Below are 21,591 nucleotides of genomic sequence, written 5' to 3' on the forward strand. Positions count from 1 at the left end.
AGAGTTCAGAAGTTTCTATTTTCTCTGTGATGCAGTACAGCATATTCTAGAAAAGAACAGTTCAAATGGTCATTTTTGGGGGCGAAGGAAGAGTGTAACAGATGGAGTTAAATATCAGCTATTACCTATTATGTCCCCTTCTTTCTTCCAAAAGATAGCCTTATCAAATAAAAAATGCAGTAATTGCAAAACCTATCTCATGACAGCCAAAACCAACTTTTCTATTTCATTTCTTAAAATAGATTGAAAAAGAGCTTTTGCTGTTCCACCCAGGTTGGACAGGTGTGATTCAGTAATGAAACTATTCTAAGGATTTATTTTCTTTCCCAACTTTAAGTGTTTTCCTGCTGAATTCTACAATATATCACTAGAGGGCTGACTGCAAAATCAATCAAATAAACATGAGTCACCCTTCAGTAATTCAGAATCATAGAGTAGAAGTGTGTGGTTCAGAGGTTAGAAAAGATCAGCTCTCTCTTTTCTGGCTTTAGTTTCAACCGACAGGATTAAGAATTATTTCATTGCTCAACTTGTTTTTCTTCACAGACTTGATAGACTAGATCAGTGGTTCTCAACCTGTGGGTCAGGACCCCATTTGTGGTCGAACGACCATTTCACGGGGGTCACCAAACAACGCAGTCCGCCATTTTCCCCCCTTTTCCTTAGCTGTGCTACTCCCTTTTATTCTATTGGCTTTTGAAAGCCAATAGAATAGACTCTCTTGAATAGAGTCTAATTCTATTGGCTTTCAAAAGCCAATAGGAATTGTCCAGGCTGTCTCTGCCCTGCTGAGCCCGCCAAAAGTCCCATTCTGCAAACAGGGCTGCACCAGTTGAGTAGTCCCCGACTTACGACCGGTTGAGTAGTCCTTGACTTACGACCGGTTGGGGGTCGCGGCATTAAAAAGGTTGAGAACCACTGGACTAGATTGACATAGCCCATCCTTTCTCTCTGCCTGTGGGCAGATGACATCAATATATTCTGTACACACCTAGTTTCTAACAGACAGTTTTGGGGTGAGTTTTTAAAAATATGGAATAAAAGAAAATGACTAGATTGACATTGCTGATGGTTGCTGTCCAAACATGGGCAAGCAATAAATAAATATTTCATTTTTGAATGCCTGTTTCATTAATTTTCAAACTATTAAATCCTTGGAATGTGATTAACATCTCATTCATCTTAATGATCTCCAAGTTCACCAAGATGACAGATAAAAATTTGTGGGTATCTCCCCACAAGCATCTAATAACATGCCTGGGCAACAGCATTTTCTTATGTCCCAAGAGATTGTCTTCAGCTCTTTGCCAATCCATCAGTAAATCAGGCTTAAATCATCCTTAGCTATACTGTTGTTGCTGTAGCCCAAAGCAGCATTTATTTGATATCACCCAGGAACACCCTCAAGATAAAGAAAACTGTAGACTTTGTCAGCCAGGAAGGTTGGCTGACTAGCAATGAACAGAGCCAATAAAATATAAGCCTTTGGCAATGGAGATACAATATATTGCTGTAGTTTTCTACCTTTTGAAGAAGGTGGATAGCATTTCAGTCAAGGAATGGGGGAAGCCCCTAAAGTAAGTGCAGTACCTCTGAAAAGAGTGGGACACTCTTTTTTTTACTGAAAGCCTCAAGAAATAACATAGAAAATTATAGAATTTAGATGCATATAAATATATGTGTATATGTATTGTGTATGTGTATTCAAATAAGTGAACTTAACAAAACTGAATCAATATATATTTATTTTTTTTATCTTGCAGGGAACTAGTTTTAGGATTAGACTGAACCAAAATTCTTTTCAGGTTTTCATGTATTTTATCTATTTTAATTCATAGGATAAATCATTCACCTGTACGCTCTTCATGCCCTTTGATGATTTTGAAAAGCTTGCCACAGGAGAGCAAGTGCTGAATTTCTTCAAAACTTATTTTCCAGACTCAATTCCTCTAATAGGAGAGTAAGTTTTAATCTAGCTACTATGAATCAAATCAAAACAAAACAAGCCCTAATCTAAGAATAAAAGCATCTAAGCATTAGTGAGCTATTGCACATGACAGAGTAAGCTCTAGCAGAGATTATGATAGACATGGAAGTCATTGATTCTGTTCTTTGTGCAGTGCTTACCATTGTGCTTTAATTTCCACTTATTACTTTAGTCTTTACTCTAAAAAAAAAAAAAGATTCTGAGATGGGTTTTCTATAAATTGTCCTGCAATCCAAGGTGGTTTATAAAAATTTAACTCAGAAAAATAAACACTGTTTGAATGTTAAAAAAGCAAGTAAAGATCAAAACAACCACCTACCACAATTCAGCTGTCCTCCAACCCCAATTTGTATATTGTATTTTATTGAATCTTTGATTTATATTAGGACTTAATTATACATTTATTATTTTCAATGTTATATCATAATGCAGATCAATAATAAGAATAGTTTAAGACAATGTATATATATATATATATATATATATATATATATATATATATATATATATATATATATATATATATATATATATATTTCAGTAAAAAAGGAAAGCGATCACCAGGAAGTAAAACACCAAGGTTTTAATAAATAAAATCAAGCTTTCGATGGCTAACATCTGCCATCATCGTCAGGATACAAGCCAGTCAGTGAGGAAACCTGCTTATAAGCATAGCCACACCTAAACCCTACGCATGGACCTTGTAACAGGTCCAAGCCAACTAATCCTTACTTTACTTACAGCCTTCAGTGATTCTTTCTTTTAGCTCTTACTTACATCCACCTAGCTTTCAATGGCTAGCACCTGCCATCATTGTCAGAATACAAGCTAGCTAGTGAGGAAACCTGCTTATAAGTATAGCCACACCTAAACTCTACGCATGGACCTTGTAACAGGTCCAGGCCGACTAATCCTTGCTTCACTTACAGCCTTCAGTGATTCTTTCTTATAGCTCTTACTTACATCCACACAACCACCCACTTTCTCCCTCCCTTTAGTTCCTGAGTCATATAGGCAATGTGTGTTTCTCAAAATTAAAGGGTCCTCTGCACTATTGAATTGATTCTTCTTTCTGTGTTCCTTGGGACCTTTCTCTCCTCCACTCCTCCGGCACGCATCGCACTCATTTGCATTCTTCAATCCTGTCACTCCTTCAATCCCCCCACAATCCTTGCCACCAATCTCATCCACAATTTTATTTCCCCCCACTGTTCCCAGCATATCGCATCCTCCATGCGATACTATTTTTTGGCTTCTCGTTCGTGGTTGTGTCTCCTCTTCATGGAGGGTGTCAGTTTGCTTCATGTATGGATTGGAGGGGTTTAAAGTGGCTGATGATGCAGCTGTGGTCTGCAACCAAAGACCTACATACAAACACCCGCGAAAACCTCAGAAAACAAATATATATATATATATATATATATATATATATATATATATATATATATATATGTAGGTCTTTGGTTGTTTTGGGTTTTCTCCCACGTAAAATTGGAAGTGTCTTGGCGACGTTTCGACGAAGTCCCATTCGTCATCTTCAGGCTGGTGTTTTCGGCTTCGTGTTTCTAGGAGCTCGAAGCCGAAAACACCAGGATTCTAGGATTGCTCCTAGAAGCACGAAGCTGAAAACACCAGCCTGAAGATGACGAATGGGACTTCATCGAAATGTCACCAAGACACTTCCAATTTGACGCGGGAGAAAACCCAAATAACCAAAGACCTACATACAAACACCCGCAAAAACCTCAGAAAACACACATATATAATTTTTCTTTGAAGTTCTGACCTTATACATTGCTACTTGTTGGGTATCTAAAAAATAGTAATGCCAAACCTCATTGCCCTCTCTCCTTACAGCTTTTAAAATATCCACATTCCATTCAGTTATCAAATGGTAATGTTTATTTAGCATTTAATCAGAGATACAGCACTTTGAAATTTCAGGTGCGAACTGATGCAAGATTACTTTGTGCTACCAGCTCAGGCGATGGTGTCGGTGAAATGCTCATCATATCACATTGGCTCTCAATGCATGCTAATGGGAGATGCTGCACACGCCGTTGTACCCTTTTATGGCCAAGGCATGAATGCTGTAAGTGAAAGAATCCTTGCAACTGAAATTTTGCTGTTTGTCTTCCTTGGTAAAGCGTGCTTCTTTGCGGCTATCAACTTCCACCCTATGCAGCAGTTTCAGATAATTGCAGAATTGTCCTCATTGCTAATCTGAAGGAGTGGAGGAGCTAGCCAATTAAAAAAAAAGTGGTACCCTATTTCATCTGCAGTTGCTCACAGAACAAGGAAAAAAGGGGTGAGAGTAAGAGGAAAGCTGCCAAGCAATGGGGCAAAGGGATCGCGAGGTGTCAAGTTTTTCTTAGGGCAGGAGAGACTTGGAGCAGGAATGCAGAGAATGTAAACGTGCCACATCTATTAACAAGTGAGCATGAGAAAAGGAAGGCAAAATCTTCATTATAAAGAGGGAGATGTGGGAAAGAACACTATATTTGGAGTAGGAGGGACGATAAGTTCTGTATCAGCCTCCAGCTGCTCAATGACTGTCTGCTGTTTATAGTCACTATTGTTCCTGAATTATACAGAAGGATTCAATTCCTAGTTGTGTTGTTTAGTCTACTTTGTGGCTATCTTGGGGAATTTGAACCAAGGTATCATGGGCTTTGGCTTAGAAAAGGAAGAGTTACTGCATATATTGGAGGTGATTATATATTACTTCTAGCATGGGAAGAGTGAAGAAGAAGGAGCGACTAAAAAGTAATGAAAGATAGAACTAGAGTAGTAATATAGCAGGAAGTTCAGGATGTGAGTGTAGAATATTGGTGTAGCTTCTGCTGCCAAGACTCCAGTTTTTCCCTTTCTGGACTGGCTAGTTTGAGATGCTGATGCAAAACCTAGACCTCAAGGGAAGATTACAAGTATGTAATCTTTCTACAAGTAGAAAAGAAACAGAGGAAGAATGATATAATTACTAGTTCCAGAGAAAGGAGAAATGCAGAGACTTAAAGTAGTATGTTTTATACAGGATACCAAGTACAGTCTGTTTTTAGAACCAAATTTAAATTAATAATAATAATAATAATAATAATAATAATAATAATAATAATAATAATCCCCCAGTGAGGCACTACCTTGACGTGGTTGTGGGGCTTGTGTACTCTGAGGAAGATGAGAGCTATGCCAGAGGTTCAACCATACTGGACAGGTCTCATCAGAGGAGTCAGACAAAGAGTGTCTCTCCCATAAAAAATATGGTGAGACGTAAATTTCAGAATGCCATACCGGCTCGGACGTCGCCCGGGTTAACAAGGTCCGCACTAGATATTGGAGTTCCTGGATATCTGGTGAAAAATGGGTTACAGGACTCAGGACTGTTGGCTGAGCAACCAGGGCCAGCAGCTGCAGAACTACTGGAAGAAAAGGTGTTTACCCGTCGCAGATACACAGTGATGGAAAACAAAGAAATAATGATCTGTTACTACAGATCAAGTCCAACAAGAAGAGGATATCTAAAACGAATGCACCAGTTCTGGAAAGAACAACATCCAGAATCAGAAATAACAGAACAGAGACTAGCAGATCAACGCCGATTTATAACACGAAATAAAATATTCACAGAAACAGAATTGGACGAACTGCAAAGGTTTACCCAGGGCAAAGAAATCAAAGCCTTACCAGAAGTAATTCAGAATGTAGAGGCAAACCAGGGGGAGTTGGCAGTGAAGGAATCCAGCAGAGATATACAACTGTTCTCATTTGGAAATCCAGGCACCTCTACCTCAGGAAGAACAAAACCCTCTAACTAAAGAAATAAAAGAATTGAAACAAAGAATAACTGAGCATCTAGAACAGCACAAAAACAACAGAATAAGGCTACCTGCATTGAAGCTTGTTCCAAAGAAACAGCTAGCACAAGCATTAAAAGATGCAAATATTGCAATATCAAGTATAAGCACCAATTCACTGCAAGAAACAAACCAACTAATGTACAGCACAGCTGCAGTTATAACAGAATACCTGGGATGCAAAATCAACAAAGAAGAAAAACAAACAAACAGTGCACCAGAAAAATGGAAGGTTAGACTAGAAAATAAGATCAGCAAGTTAAGATCACATGCAAGCAAGCTAGAACAGATGAAAGAAAAGAAGCTGAAGAACAAGAAGACCAAAGAATACCTAATCAAGAAATACCACTTAGAAACAAGGAAGATCAAGGAAGCACTGGAAATAATAAAGCAACAAATAACAGCTATAGCCAGGAAAATCAGTAGATATGAAGCTCGAATTGCAAACTATAGGCAGAACCTCCAATTTCAATCCAATCAGAAACGTTTCTACCAATCCATCAATGGAGAAACTGCAAGGAATCAGTCAGTACCTGACAAGGAAGAAACAGTGCAGTTCTGGAAGCAGATATGGGATAACCCAAAGAAATACAACAAGGATGCGGCTTGGTTAAAAGAGGTGGATGCAAATAAAACAGAAGTTGAAATGAAAGAACTAGTAATAACAACAAAAATGGTAGAAAAAAGAGCAAAGAAAATCAAAAATTGGTCAGCACCAGGTGAAGATGAACTGCATGGGTTTTGGTTGAAACATCTAACTGTTATACACCCACTCATTGCCAAACAGTTCAACAATATACTACAAGGAGGAGAAATTGAAAAGTGGCTAACAACTGGGAAAACCTACCTAATAATGAAAAATCCAGCAAAAGGGGCAACACCAGGTAACTACAGGCCAATTACCTGCTTACCAACAACTTTCAAATTACTAACTGGTGTTAGCTGAAACAGCATCTCTTTCCACCTGAGCAGAAAGGAAACCGCCCCAACAGCAGAGGAACAAAAGATCAACTCCTAATAGACAAAATGATCTTGGAAAACTGCAAGAGAAGGAAGACCAACCTGAATGTGGCATGGATTGACTACAAAAAGGCATTTGACTCTCTGCCACATGATTGGATAATAAAGTGCCTAGAAATAACAGGAGTCAGTAGAAACATCAGAAAATTTGTGCAAAGATCGATGGCACAATGGAAGACACAGTTGCAGATCAATGGTGAGAGGCTGGGAGAGGTTAATATCAAGAGAGGAATATTTCAAGGAGATTCATTATCACCATTACTATTTGTTATTGCACTGTTTCCTCTGTCAACAATACTGAATAACTCAGGACATGGCTATCAAACATCAAAAACATCTGCCAGACTATCCCACCTCCTTTATATGGATGATCTGAAGCTGTATGGAAAAACATCATCTGAAATAGAATCGCTGCTCAACACTGTCCGTATATATAGCCAAGATATTGTAATGGAGTTTGGCTTGGACAAATGTGCCACACTTACTATCAAACAAGGAAAAATAATGAAAACTGAAGGAATCAAGATGCCCCACGAAAATAACATTAAGAGTCTGGATGAGGAAGAGTACTACAAATACTTGGGTATCCTTCAAGCTGACAACATCAAGCACACTGAAGTCAAGAAAAAGATTAGAGGTGAATACATCAAGAGAGTGAAGAAGATCTTAAAATCCAAACTCAATGGAGGAAATACCATAAAGGCAATCAACACCTGGGCAATCCCAGTCATTAGGTACACAGCTGGAATAGTGGACTGGACTCAAGCAGAACTAAAAGCAATGGATAGGCAGACCAGAAAAATAATGACAATGAATCATGCCCTTCATCCACGCAGTGACATTGATAGACTTTATCTACCAAGGCAAATAGGTGGGCGTGGAATGCTACAAGTACATCAGATGGTTGAAGAAGAAAAAATGGCTTTGGAAGAATATCTGAAGAACAATGATGAAGATGCACTGAAATTAGTATATCAGGAAGGCTTACTACTACTGGAGAGACCAAACTGGCCTACAAGAAAGACCAAATGAAGAACAGAATAGAGGCATGGGAAGACAAAGCACTACATGGCCAATACATGAAAAAAATAGCTGGGAAAGCAGATAATAATAAAACCTGGCAATGGCTAAGAGCAGGAAAATTGAAGAAAGAGACCGAGGGACTAATTCTGGCTGCACAAGACCAAGCCTTAAGGACAAATGCATACAAAGTCAAAATTGAGAAGACAGCAACAGACAGTAAGTGCCGCCTATGCAAAGAAGCTGAAGAAACAGTGGACCACTTGGTAAGCTGTTGCAAGAAGATTGCACAGACTGATTACAAGCAGCGGCATGACAAAGTAGCAACAATGGTGCATTGGAAGATCTGCAAAAAATATCATTTGCCTGTAAGCAAAAACTGGTGGGATCATAAAATAGAGAAAGTCATAGAAAATGATAAAATTAAACTGCTCTGGGACTTCAGAATTCAAACAGACAAGCACCTGCAACATAACACCCCAGACTTAACAATTGTCGATAAGAAAGACAAAAAAGTCTGGATAGTGGACGTGGCAGTGCCTGGAGATAGCAGAATAGAAGAGAAAGAACTGGAGAAGATAACAAAATACAAAGACCTACAAATAGAAATAGAAAGACTGTGGCAAAAGCAAGCAAGGGTAGTACCAATAGTCATAGGCTCCTTGGGTGCAATCCCAAAACAACTGGAGCACCACTTGAACACCATTGGCATTGACAAATTCGCTATTAGTCAATTGCAAAAGGCAGCCTTATTAGGAACTGCTTCCATCCTGCGACGATATCTGTAATACCATCAAACATCCACATCTGCCTATCCCAGGTCCTGGGTAAGGACTCGATAGGTAGACAAAATGCCAAATCCAGTCTGAACATCTGGCTGACTGTGCGATGATCCATAATAATAATAAGTTGGAAGGGACCTTGGAGATCATCTAGTCCAACCTCCTGCTCAAGCAGGAAACCCTATACCATTTCGGACAAATGGCTGTCCAGTCTCTTCTTAAAAACTTCCAGTTTTGGAGCATTCACCACTTCTGGAGGCAGGTTGTTCCACTGGTTAATTGTTCTAACTGTCAGGAAGTTTCTCCTTAGTTCTAGGTTGCTTCTCTCCTTGATTAGTTTTCATCTGTTGCTTCTTGTCCTTGGAGAATAGCTTGACTCCCTCTTCTTTGTGGCAGCCCCTGAGATATTGGAACACTGCTATCATGTCCCCCCTCAAGTATTTATTTAACAAGCAGAGATAACTATCATAGGGAACTGATCAGAAGCTTAATACTTATTAGGAGGGCATAAAACTACAACTATATTTAGGAATTGTAGTAATAATAGTTTCGTAGAAATTTTTCTACCTTGCTTGTCTGTAGTTCCCACACTGTAGTAAGGAAACTAGCTGTCAAAACCACACCAGATATAGAACAAGATTTTAAACTTGTTTTATCACAGCAGAAAATAAGCTCAAAGTCCGGTTTGATGCAGCAAATGGGTCTTTCTAGGTAAATGAAGCAGGAAGATGATTGAAGTAAAAATTCTAGTGTTCTGCCAAGTTGTGGAAATAGTTATCACAGTAGAAAGGAGTCAGGGTTAGACAGGTATGATAAACATGATTCTGGGAATTAATCTTGTGGCAATCCTGGTAAAGAACAACTAGGTCTTGGAGTAAGAAAGCTAGCAAGCCTGGAAGACAAAGAGCAATCATAGAGGTGGGTGGGACAAAAGATTACAAAGAATTAAATAGATATGAGCTGTGCCTAGAATGATTAAGAACAATAAAACAGTAAATTCATTAAAAACAGTAAAAACAAGATTTAGAGATGTTCTTATTTATTTATCTGTTTTTAAATCAATCTAACAATAGAGAAACTTCTTGAGATATCATTGTGAACAATAGTGATACTTAACAGGCCAAACTTCCTGGCCCCTGGCCCCTCTGAGATCTGGGAGTAGCCTTTGAGCCCTTTCCTCAAATGCCTTCCATTTCTGATTTATTAAAGTTGAGGTAATCACTTCTGCTTTCTTAATTCTGAGTTAAATATTTGTAATTGAATATTTAATTGCTCCAACTGGCTAGAAAGAACAAAGCATCAAGGTTTGAGGAGGTGTTACCTGGCCTGTGTGACAACCTTATCATTTGAAAACTGTAAAAATAATTTGGCACTTTCTATGTTTTGCCCAACACAATAACCGTGGTATTAGAATTTACTACTTAAAATTAGATTCTTACTTTCCTTGCATTTCCCCCCCCCCCCAGGGATTTGAAGACTGTCTAGTCTTTGATGAGCTGATGGACCAGTTTCAAAATGACCTCTGTAAGTGGCTATCAGATAGAAAAAGCAATATTCTACCAAATGCAAATTAAAAATGGCTTGATGTGAAATGAGTTCAGTATCTCTATCATCTACTCCATCCACATATTTAGGGTGTGTCTTCTCCTTCTGCAAAACTGCATAAGAACCAACTCCCCCAACCTCTGCGGGCTGGGCAGATTGTAAAGTCTGATAGATCCTGCATGTATGTGTGTAGCAGAATGGGAGATAAGGACTGTGATTGCTCCTGAAATGGAAAGAATCTTTATGAGAAAACTTAACTGATATGGCCCAGGTATCAGTCTACAGGTTTGAATGATTATTCTGTGGGGAAAAAAACATTTGTTTTCCCCATCAGCAACAATAAGAAGGAATTGTAACATGAAGCACATCATAAAATGGCTACTTATCATGAGAATTTTTAAAAGCATGTGCACTGTGAGTAACATTGTGAATTACTCTGTAACATACATGTGCAAATAGGCATTAAACAGTCTAAAGCAAATAATGTGTATAAATTGTCTCCATCTTTTTATGCTAACCCCATGACATCTCAGTTTTGGACCTCAAAGTACCCCTCCTGATGTACTTTTTAAAGACAATGACAAATATGGTCTCTCTGCCTGCAGAAATTCCTGTTTTAGCAAACTATTTTTAAACTAGACCAAACCTTTTTTTTTATTAATCTTGTGAGCGTGTTCTGATAATTTGATATATTGCATTTCATTTTATCTCATTATTTTGTTTGTATTTATAATCTGGAACGTCTTCAAGACTGTTTTACAGACAAAATCAAACATTAGATATTTGCATTTTGCTTTGTTTTGTAGTTAGTTCAAATAAATTAATGATCCTATCCTACCCTAGTGTTACTGTTTTCTATAAAAGGAGATGCTGAATAAAGCTCATGAGTTCTTCAAGCTGCATTAACTTATTATCCTCTAGTTTTTCAGTCAGCAGGAATGGAGGCCGGCATCAATTGCACTGCTCTAGTAGCTGAGACTTAGAACATAGAATAATAGGGTTGGAAAGGGACCTTGGAGGTCTTCTAGTCCAACCCCTTGCTTCTTCTTAGTTCAGCCTCCTTCTTCTGCTTCAGTACAGTAATAGAGACTAGCTCGTGTGAGTGAGTGAGTGAGTGAGTGTAATGTAGTCAAATTAAGAAAGCCTTTGGTGGATTTCCCTGCCTTTATTTCTCTTTCACTGAGTGACACCTATTGGTGGAAAATATAATTGCACTGCTTGGTAGGGTTTGAAAGAGTGGGAAGCCCTCACTCAAATATTCTCTGGCTGGCAAATTGCAGGCATAGAGGAAAAATGAAAAGGAGCAATTCTGACCAACTCCTGTTTCAGCCTGCGCCCTTCCTCTATGCCTGGGATGTGTCAGTTGGAAAAGCTGTAAAAGTCGGGTACAGGGTGAATTGGGAGGAAGCTGCACCTGATAAACACTGCAAAGAAATGGCAATGCTGTAGCTTCAGATGGCAAAAAATGGAACAGCCAGGGGGACATACAGTAGGGCAGTGGTTCTCAACCTTTTTAATGCCGCGACCCCCAACCGGTCGTAAGTCGAGGACTACTCAACTGGTGCAGCACCGTTTGCAGAATGGGACTTTTGGCGGGCTCAGCAGGGCAGAGACAGCCTGAACAATTCCTCTCTATTCAAGAGAGTCTATTCTATTGGCTTTCGAAAGCCAATAGAATAAAAGGGAGTAGCACAGCTAAGGAAAAGGGGAAAAATGGCGGACTGCATTGTTTGGCGACCCCCGTGAAATGGTCGTTCGACCCAAATGGGGTCCCGACCCACAGGTTGAGAACCACTGCAGTAGGGTAAGAATAGGCTGAATAGCACCGACATCCCCAGAATAACTGAAACAGAGAAAATACGTCAACCTTATGTTCAGCACAAGGACACAACTAGTTTAGTTGTCTGTGTGCAGGTTTAGGTTTTTAGAAAGTGACCTTGTATAGAACAAGCCTGAGAAATTTATTAATATAGACAGCTTTATACATGACTTTAGAAAAATGTTTCTTAGTGAGTAACATGATAAGGCTCAAATATAAAGTAACAGTTACAAAATTATATAGTAGATATTATTAATCAGCAACAGGAAAGTGGCAGGCCAGCAGCTGAGTCATGGTTTATAAAAATTCTCAACACTGTAAGAACTGGTATTATGTGACATGTGAAGTTTTTTTTAAAATGTTAATTTTTGGGGGGTTGCAATCTCTTGCAGAACATGAGTTGACAAGGACTGAAATAGAATATTACTATAAACACTTCACAGACTGTATCTTTAGGCATTGTGTGCTCATAAAGCTGTAAATTACAACAAATGCTTATCAGGGAATGGCAACTAGTTGCAACTTCTATTTGCATCTTCTATGGCATATCAAATTTCTCTCTGCAGAAAGCCTGTGTTGTCCCTGCTTTTTCCTTAGGTGTTTGCCTTCCAATGTTCTCAAAGCTAAGGGTACCTGACGATCATGCAATTTCAGATTTAGCCATGTATAATTATATAGAGGTAAGTTAAACAATATTTGATTGGCCATTGCATTATGGGCAATGCCACCAAATGCAAATCTATCTCTTTCTAATTTCAGATGCGGGAACGTGTGAATTCAAGGTGGTTCATTTTCCGAAAGCATATAGACAATTGGCTCCATGTAGTCCTGCCTTCTATCATCATTCCTCTGTATACTATGGTGAGACTCTAACACTTAATTCTACAGGAGTTTTCATGTATTTTTTCTCACAGTTGTCCACTTTTTCCTTCTGGGATACGCCCAGGTTCCTGTATTGATTTTGTAACCTCCTTCAGGTGACATTCTCCAGAATCCGATACCACGAAGCTGTGCAAAGATGGAAATGGCAGAATAAGGTAAACTACATTCAGATGCATTTGCCGAAAGTAGCTACACCAAGCATTTATTGTTGTGGCAAAGGCATAGGAGGAAGTTGAGAAGTATACCTATCTTCACTTTAGATTCAATAAAGATGAAAATTTAGAATGTCTAGTACCATTAAATTATACATACTGTAAGGGTGCAAATAGTTTTCCAGTAGACCTGAAGGCCTTACCTGACTCATCCCCTCTTTGCTCGTCAGGGCTTGGGGTTGATAGAGAGCATGACCAGAGACACTCCAGGACAACCACGACATGTAATCCCCTAGTTAGAATTTATGAGTCCTGAGGCTGTTCAGGATCAGCAGAGTATTACTGGGGCTGCCCTGAAATCTCTTCTTCCAGGACTCTCTTCCTTCCCAGAATGTAAGCCCAATTTCACCAAACAGTTCTGGGAGGATTAGTGAACTAGGATGGTTATATGCCAGTGGTTATATGACACGGGTGCCAGAGGTGGCACTCAGAGCCCTCTCTGTGGACATGCATGCCATCGTCCCAGTTCTAGGCCTTCAGCTGGGTTTTATAAAACCTTTTTGCTTTAGGCCTCCGCCGCCGTGTGCAAAAAAAAAAAAAAAAAGGTTCAACCAATCAATTTCAACTTCTTGCGGGGAAAAAAAATCTTGCAAAGTTGGAATTGATTGATTGAACTTTTTAGTCCCACCCAGTCTGCCATTACCACTGCAGCCACACCCACCCAATGGGCCCACCCAGCCAATGGGCCACACCCACCCGTCACTTGACGATGCATAAGTGGGTTTTGGGTTGCAGTTTGGGCACTCAGTCTCTAAAAGGTTTGCCATCACTGTTACATGCTCATCATCAGCAGATTCCCTTGTGCCATATCTTGCCCAGTTTGATAGTGAAATAAAGAGACAGATGAAAATAGGGAGTGATATAACAGAGAAATAAAAATGTTGAAAGAAATGCTTGTTGCACTCAAACCTAAATTTCTTTGCGACTGACATTGATGTTCAGACCAATAGCCTTAAATAGCCAGATTTAATTCTTCCTAAAAATGTTGGCAAAATAATTGCAATTGTTTCCCCCTAGAATATTTTTCAGATATTTTACTAAAATGCAGATTTTTCATTGTTGTTAAAGGTGATCAATAGAGGCCTCTTCCTCAGCATGGTAGCAGCAGCAGTGAGTGGCATCTATCTGTTCAGAAATGGAAAGTTACCCAAAATTGACTTTCATATAGAGGATTTGTGGAGACATACTTAAAAATGGTGGAAAATTTTCAGAAATCATTTGAGATAGAAATGAATGCTTTCTGAATAATTAATCTCTGTTTTAGAAATTGGTCCTCCAATTTATATTTGATGTATATTTGATATGATGTAATGAATGCTGGATTCAAGACCTAAAATCCTGTTCATATTGAGAAATTCACTGCTATTTTGTTATCAGTGAACATGTCATAAGCCACTTCTAGATATGGATATGTCTTGTATTTTATCATTGCTTTTCTGTTTGTTTTGCAACTGCAGTGTACAGCCCACATAACTCATTGCTGTCCTGTGTTTCATTTGCAAGAAATCTGCACTATCCCAGCTACATCAACAACACATTTTGACAGAAGATGCTGGGGCTTTTCTAAGATTGTTTTACCACCTCATCTTCGCTTCCCTCCCATAAGATAATCATTATGGCTATGCTTGGAGTTATCTAATTCAATTGTTTCTGCATTTTTTTTTTTAAAAAAATCATATAATGCCGGTATTCCATTCTTCTCAAGTTCTAGTATGGTGAAAAAAAATAAAGTTGTTGGTTGGAATCCAGTTATCCATTTCTGCTAGAACAGTTTCAGTAATTGCAATAGGAAGGCAGTGATTCTCTCCTCTGTAATTATCTCCCTGTGCATCCTCAAAATATGATCTGAAATTATCTCCCTGTGCATCCTCAAAATATGATCTGGAGGCTCTTTCATGTTTTGTGGCAACAGTGAAATTCAGTTTGCATGATATTAGTTCCATTCAAAGTTCTAAATCTCAATGTCATGCTCAATGGATTTTAAGGTAGATAGTTCTGGGAGGATGGTAAGGTCATCAGGTTAGCAGGCAAATGCCTGGAAAATATGGTGGAAAAACATCAAGATCAGGAGAGTTTTCAAGTTCACAGAAGTACTCCAAGAAGATTAAAGGATGGGCAGGCAAATTCTCAGAAGATCAGAAGACAGTGGGCCAGTGGGAAGGCACTGGGAAGATTAGGAAATGAGCAGGTCAGTGAGACAATCCTAGAAAGATGGGAGGCAGCCAAGCTGGTAAGAAGATACTATGACGATTGGTTGGTGAAAGGGCCAGCAGGAATAGGCTGAGAAGATAGCAATAACAATAGCCCTTAGACTTATATACTGCTTCACAGTGCTTTATAGCCTTCTCTAAGTGGTTTGCAGAGTCAGCATATTTCCCCTAACAATCTGGGTCCTCATTTTACCCACCTCAGAAGGATGGAAGTCTGAGTCAATCTTCAGCTGGTGAGACTTGAACTGCCAAACTGCTGGCAGTCAGGAGTCAGCATAAGGAGCCTGCAGTACTGCATTCTAACCACTGCGCCACCAGATGAGGCGGGGGCCAAAGGTGTAAAGAATAGTGGAGCAGAGAGCATGTACTAGGGAAATTGGAAGTACATTTGAATCTGTTGTAATTCTGATTACATACCTGAATCTCATATACTATATAATTCCAGTTCTCTTGCTTGTCTTTAAACTTATGAAGATTCTATCTATTCATATTTAAGGGAAAATAAAATTGATACCAAATAACCCCTTTCACATCTCAGACTACTTCAACAGATAAGACATGCTTGAGCACAAATTGAAATGTACATGAGCTTTATTGGTATCAGTGTATAGCTGAGAATTGCAAGCATGGCTATATAGTTGCAAATTGAAATGGCTTTAAATCAGTAAAAGTTTTATTGATTTCAATGATGCATTAACAACATTTATCAAGTATCTAATTAAGTACCTAGAATCCACACTGAGCCAAACTTTTGTGAAAACAATGCTATGCACATTGTGACATCACAATACAAGTTCTGCTCCTTATGTACATATACATATGATATGTTGCAGTGCTAATACAAAAGGGGAGAGTTTAGATTGCAATTGTTGTTTTGCCATTTTCCCTCCCTGCGGATGGTCATGCCTAGCATCTTCAGAACTGACAAACTTTAATATACAATGTTAAAGTGACTGCAATTACTTTTCCCGAAAATAAGACCTACCCTGAAAATAAGCCCTAGCTTGATTTTGGGGAGTGGGCCTAATATAAGCTCTACTCAAAAAATAAGCCCTAGTTTTGGGGTGAGGCGCACATCTAAAAATCAAGCTAGGGTGGATGTGGGGGGTGGAGCTACCCCACATGCCCCACACTCACCTACCGTTGCAACCAAGCCTCCCATGCCCTGACACCTGCCTCACCAGCCCACTTCTTCTGCAGCTACTTGCCACTGCTCACACACGCGCATCACCCCCAACCTCTATTTTGCCATCAGAGGTCTTCAGGAAATGCCTCTGCAGCTAAGAATGGAGCAGTGGATTGACACACATGGCACCTCTCAGCCTCCATTTTGCCTTCAGAAGCCTTCAGAAAAGGCCTCTGCAGTCGAGAACTGGGCTCCAGATTGATGCGTGCAGCACCCCCTGGAGGCATTTCCTGAAGGCCCCTGACAGCGAAATGGAAGCCAGGAGTGACATACATGAGCGGCAGCGAGTGGCCGCAGATGTAGGCCAGCTGGGCAGGGCTGTTGGTGCCACCGCCATGAGGTGAGACCATGGAAAAGACATCCCTTGAAAATAAGACCTGGTGCCTCTTTTGGAGGAAAAAAAATAAAAATATCACTGGGTCCTATTTTTGGGGAAACACAGTATCTTGTTTCCTCTTGGTTGCATACCGCTTGCCTGATTCTTTGCATTGACTTGTTCTTCATTGTAGGGAAGGCCCTATGCATGATTTCAAACCAATCTTTTCCCTGTAGAACTACAGGGATTTTTTTTTACCCACCAATTAGTTTAATTGACATACCATTCTATTAATTAAAATTTGTTAAAATCAGTTGCGACAATACTATATTTCTCATGTAATGTCCTATCATGCCTATCATGTACTATCATGACAGTAATTGATGTCTACAGTGCCAAAAAAATTGGGATTTACATATATCAATAGAACAAAAATGAAATACACAGCTTTCAAATATCTCATCTGCTTCCGTGTCACATATAATGCTTGGCTTTGCATTTGCTTATATCTTGTGGACTTAACCAATTCAACTAAACTCATAAAAATGATTTAATGCAATGGGTAAACCAGGACAGAACTCTGTTCATGCATTTCATCAGTCGTAATATGGTTTGCCTGATTTATCATAAGCCATAAATGTTTTTTGAATATAGAGCTGATCAACAGTCCAAAGAAAAGCTATCTGATTATAATTTGTGGACCTGTCAGTATTTTTTCAGTAAAAGGATTTCCTATATTCAGCAGCTGATATAGTTGTTAAATTTAAATTGGAAAATGGAAGTTACCATTTAGTCTTATCAGTCACTGGGTAATACTTTTGGAAGAGCTCATTTTTTCTGAACTAACTAGGCCTTCTGAACAGTAGAAGAGAAATGCAAGTACATTTTTACTAACATGTTATTGTTTAAAATAGTGGTTCTCAACCTTTCTAATGCCGCGACTCCCGACCATGTGGTTGTAAGTCGAGGACTACCTGTATTTCCCTGCGGGCGGGGCAGGAGGAGGCGCGCACGCTCCACCTCCTCTCCTGCGGCTGGAGTGCACGCTGGGCAGGCCGAGGGTGCACGCAGGCCGTCACCCAGCAACCGCCTCGGCCCGGGAGCACCGCGCATGCATGGTGCCACCCCCTGCACCGTCCGAGGTGTAGCTGGCAAGCGACAGTGACGGCGCAGGCCGACTACCGGCTGGGCCACCAGCTGGCCTAGCCCAAGGGAGGTAAGCCACCTGCCGGGCCCCACACGAGCCAGCAACCCTCCCTCTGCCCGCCGCTGCCCCGCTAGCCTTACCTTGTCCACCGCACATTCGGTGCGGTGGCAGGCAGGCCCAGGTGCTCCTGGGTGGCCATGGCATGCGGCAGCGAGGGCGCAGGGCGACCACCGGCTGGGCCACCAGCTGGCCGAGCCCAAGGGAGGTAAGGCACCCGCCAGGCCCCACGCGTGCCAGCAACCCTCCCTCACCCGCAGCTGCCCCACTAGCCTTACCTTGGCCACCGCATGTTTGGTGCGGTAGCAGGCAGGCCCAAGCGCTCCTGGGCAGCCATGGCATGTGGCAGCGAGGGTGCAGGGCGACCACCGGCTGGGTGACCAGTTGGCCCAGCCCAAGGGAGGTAAGGCACCCGCCGGGCCCCACGCGTGCCAGCAACCCTCCCTGCACCCGCTGCTGCCCCACTAGCCTTACCTTGGCCACCGCATGTTCGGTGTGGTGGCAGGCAGGCCCAGGTGCTCCTGGGCAGCCATGGCACGTGGCAGCGAGGGTGCAGGGCAACTACCAGCTGGGCCACCACGCATGCCAGCAACCCTCTCTGCGCCCGCCGGCCTCCCACCTCCCACCCTTGGCCCTCTTTTACTTACATTTAGTAGTTGTTCAGCAGGGAGGGGTGGAAACGTCCAGAAAGCTCACCTTAGCTGCAGACAACTTGCAGCACCATTTGTAGACTGGGACTTTTCGCGGGCTCAGCAAGGCAGAGACAGCCTGGACAATTCCTATTTGCTTTTGAAAGCCAATAGAATTAGACTCTATTCAAGAGAGTCTATTCTATTGGCTTTTGAAAGCCAATAGATTCTAATAGAATGCCAATAGAATAGAGTCTCTTGAATAGAGCCTATTCTATTGGCTTTCAAAAGCTAATAGAATAAGAGCGAGTAGCACAGCTAAGGAAAAGGGGAAAAAATGGTGGACTGCATTGTTTGGCGACCCCATGAAATGGTCATTCAACCCCAAATAGGGTTGGGACCCACAGGTTGAGAACCGCTGGTTTAAAACAATCCTATTACTGGGGATTGAATGTCGATTGATATCCAGACAGGACATCTGGCACAAAGAAGCTCATCCTCAGCTCATAATCTGCTCCTCAAAGTTATCAGATCATCAGATCCCTAATACAGCAACAGGTGAATAAAAGTTTTTATAGATTTTTTGATTCATTTGGTAATAGCTTCAGAACTGTCTCCTGCAAGCAGGAATAAAATTTTGTGTTTACTGGACAAGACCTCATAAAGCTTGCTGATCGACAATCATGATGAGTCAAAGCCATCTGAGTCTATTCCATAGTAGTCAAATATTCCTCCCCCCTCAAAAAACCCCCAAAGTTCTCTGATTACTCACCTGGTTTTGTAAACTATGAGACAAATATACACATAGGTACATATAGGTGATATGTATGGAAACAGCAATGCTGGAAATGTGTAAAGTGCTGGAAGCTCTCTGAGGTAGTAAACTCAGCTATTTAAAGCAAAGGGACTGAATGCTGATTGGCTGCTCTGCTCTGATACACTCTTTTGGAGTCCCAGAAAAAAAAGGTTCACAGTGCAAAACATTGATGCTTTCTGAGAGATGGGTGGGATTGCAATTGCTCATGAGATGAACAAATCAGCATTGTTTTGAATGCAACATAGTACCTTCTTGGGAAAATTACCACTTTGTGGTAATAGCTCATCACCTTCTCACTCACCTTAAAATAGGCCTTGTAAACACCTCACCTCACCTTAAAACAGGCCCTATAAACAACAAAATTGTTAATTAAAAGAACTCCCTGAGTGGCAGTTGGCATTTTATTTACATACTATGTATAGTAGAGGTTTAGATAATTTTATAAACCAAACCCCTAATTCCCTACAGTTTGTATGGGTGATGAATGGAAGAGGCCTAGCTACTCTGAGTGCTTCATCTGAGATATGCAGTAAAGTTCTCTAATGCTTACGTATTTTTTTAAAAATGTTGGAATAGAAGCATGCTGCATGTAACAACAGTGGCAAGAATTATATTCGCGCAGTATTGAAAGAAGGAAGAAATAACATCAGATGAAGAAATAATTAAAAAAAATACTAGAATATGCAGAGATGGATAGACTGACTATGTGACTGAAAGAAAAAGAAGAAACGGAATATTATCAAACTTGGGACTTATTTTATCAAGGGCTAGAGGAAAGAATAAAGGATTAGGAATTAAATTTGTATTAGTGAATGTAAATTCAGCCAGAATATTTGTTGAACAAATACTATTGAATGTATGAAAAAGTCAATAAAAATCACATATATATATAAAGAAGCATGTTGCAAAACCCGCAGAATGGTTTTCTCAAAAATAACTGATATTATACAGCAATAACAGTTGATTTAAGAAAAGCAAATGGATTCATCTTCTGTTTTTCTGCTGAAGAGTTTCTTTGTGCTTTGCACTGTTGCTGAAGTTTCATTTCATTGGCCATTAAATCTGGGGTTCACAACAGTGGTAGTAGCACTCTTGAAAAGAGGATTGTCAGCCTGTCAATAAAACATCAGAAACTTTTAGCTGCTAATAAAACCTAACATTTCAAGATCAGATCTGGATTCAGATGGGTAATCATACACTCATTTAATAGCTCGATAAAACCCAAACTAAACAGCAGGAAGATGATAGAATCTACACCAAAGTTCTGCCCAAGTACACCAAGCTGAATCAATTACTTTGATTAATAACTCAAACACAGGAAGAAAGAGACACAAGTAGGTCTTCTCCTTTCTTTATATCTATCCACCAGGGTTAAACATCTTACCTCATTCCATTTGGCCTTGGATTTCTCCTTCTCAAATCTGTGATATTCTTTGCGATCAATCAACTCTGCCACTAGCCGCCAAGCCAGGAGGAGAAGGAGTCCAATAAGAGCCACTCCAGCTATAGTGCCCCCCACTATGGCTGCAATGTTAGGGGGTTGGGGGCATTCTAAGAAAAGAAAGAAAAATGATTAATAATGTGTGCTTGACTGAGCAACAGAAATACAATGTATTTATAAGACTATATCCGTTTGCATATATTATATACTAGTGGTAAACGTTTCTTAAATGAATAAAGATGAGGCAGAATTCAAAAATATACATGATACATTTCCCCCTACTTAAATAACAGATCCTGAATCTCCATATGAGATTTATACAAACTCTTTAAAGGCCACATATTCTGTCAGTGGCTTGCTATTCCATCTGGGAGACCACCTAACTAATTCTGACTCACTAGTTACTATAGGGCAGTGATGGCGAACCTTTTAGAGGCCAAGTGCCCAAATTACAACTCAAAACCCATTTATTTATCGCCAGGTGCCGGGTAGGTGTGGCTGACTGGATGGGGGTGGCTGAGGTAGTCACAGCCGACTGGGTGAGTGTGCTACGGTGGGTGTGGACGCCTGTGGGGGCTGGGCAGGATTGGGGGAGATCAAGGGGGTATCTGGCAGGTGGGGCGGTGGGCCAAAGGCTCGTCCTGTGGGGTAAGGCAAGGTGAGGCAG

The 21,591-nt window shown here is 40.4% G+C and overlaps 2 protein-coding genes across 9 annotated transcripts in view; one reads left to right on the forward strand and one right to left on the reverse strand.

Moving 5' to 3' along the window:
- The window catches only part of KMO (kynurenine 3-monooxygenase), a 30,727-nt gene extending 14,878 nt beyond the window's left edge, over positions 1-15,849 (forward strand). For 2 of the 6 annotated variants that reach the window (XM_039326306.1, XM_039326310.1), the window contains 7 exons: positions 1,839-1,960; positions 3,932-4,079; positions 10,130-10,187; positions 12,625-12,707; positions 12,787-12,888; positions 13,005-13,064; positions 14,579-15,849. In XM_039326306.1, coding sequence (XP_039182240.1) covers positions 1,839-1,960; positions 3,932-4,079; positions 10,130-10,187; positions 12,625-12,707; positions 12,787-12,888; positions 13,005-13,064; positions 14,579-14,731 — 726 coding nt within the window. In that variant the 3' untranslated portion in view covers positions 14,732-15,849. Of the gene's footprint in view, positions 1-1,838; positions 1,961-3,931; positions 4,080-10,129; positions 10,188-12,624; positions 12,708-12,786; positions 13,065-14,189 lie in introns of all 6 variants that reach the window. The other 4 variants (XM_039326307.1, XM_039326308.1, XM_039326309.1 and 1 more) reach the window with 4 other exon arrangements.
- A 3,117-nt stretch (positions 15,850-18,966) lies between these two features.
- ITGB2 (integrin subunit beta 2) overlaps positions 18,967-21,591 on the reverse strand; it is a 68,127-nt gene continuing 65,502 nt past the window's right edge. For all 3 annotated transcript variants that reach the window (XM_039326347.1, XM_039326346.1, XM_039326348.1), the window contains exons 15-16: positions 20,868-21,034; positions 18,967-20,595 (exon numbers count right to left, since the gene is read on the reverse strand). In XM_039326347.1, the coding sequence (XP_039182281.1) occupies positions 20,530-20,595; positions 20,868-21,034 (233 nt within the window). In that variant the 3' untranslated portion in view covers positions 18,967-20,529. The remainder of the gene's footprint in view (positions 20,596-20,867; positions 21,035-21,591) is intronic.

Source organism: Crotalus tigris, unplaced genomic scaffold (assembly GCF_016545835.1).
Source record: "Crotalus tigris isolate CLP2741 ecotype Arizona unplaced genomic scaffold, ASM1654583v1 scf7180000024340.7048381, whole genome shotgun sequence".
Lineage (NCBI taxonomy): Eukaryota > Metazoa > Chordata > Lepidosauria > Squamata > Viperidae > Crotalus > Crotalus tigris.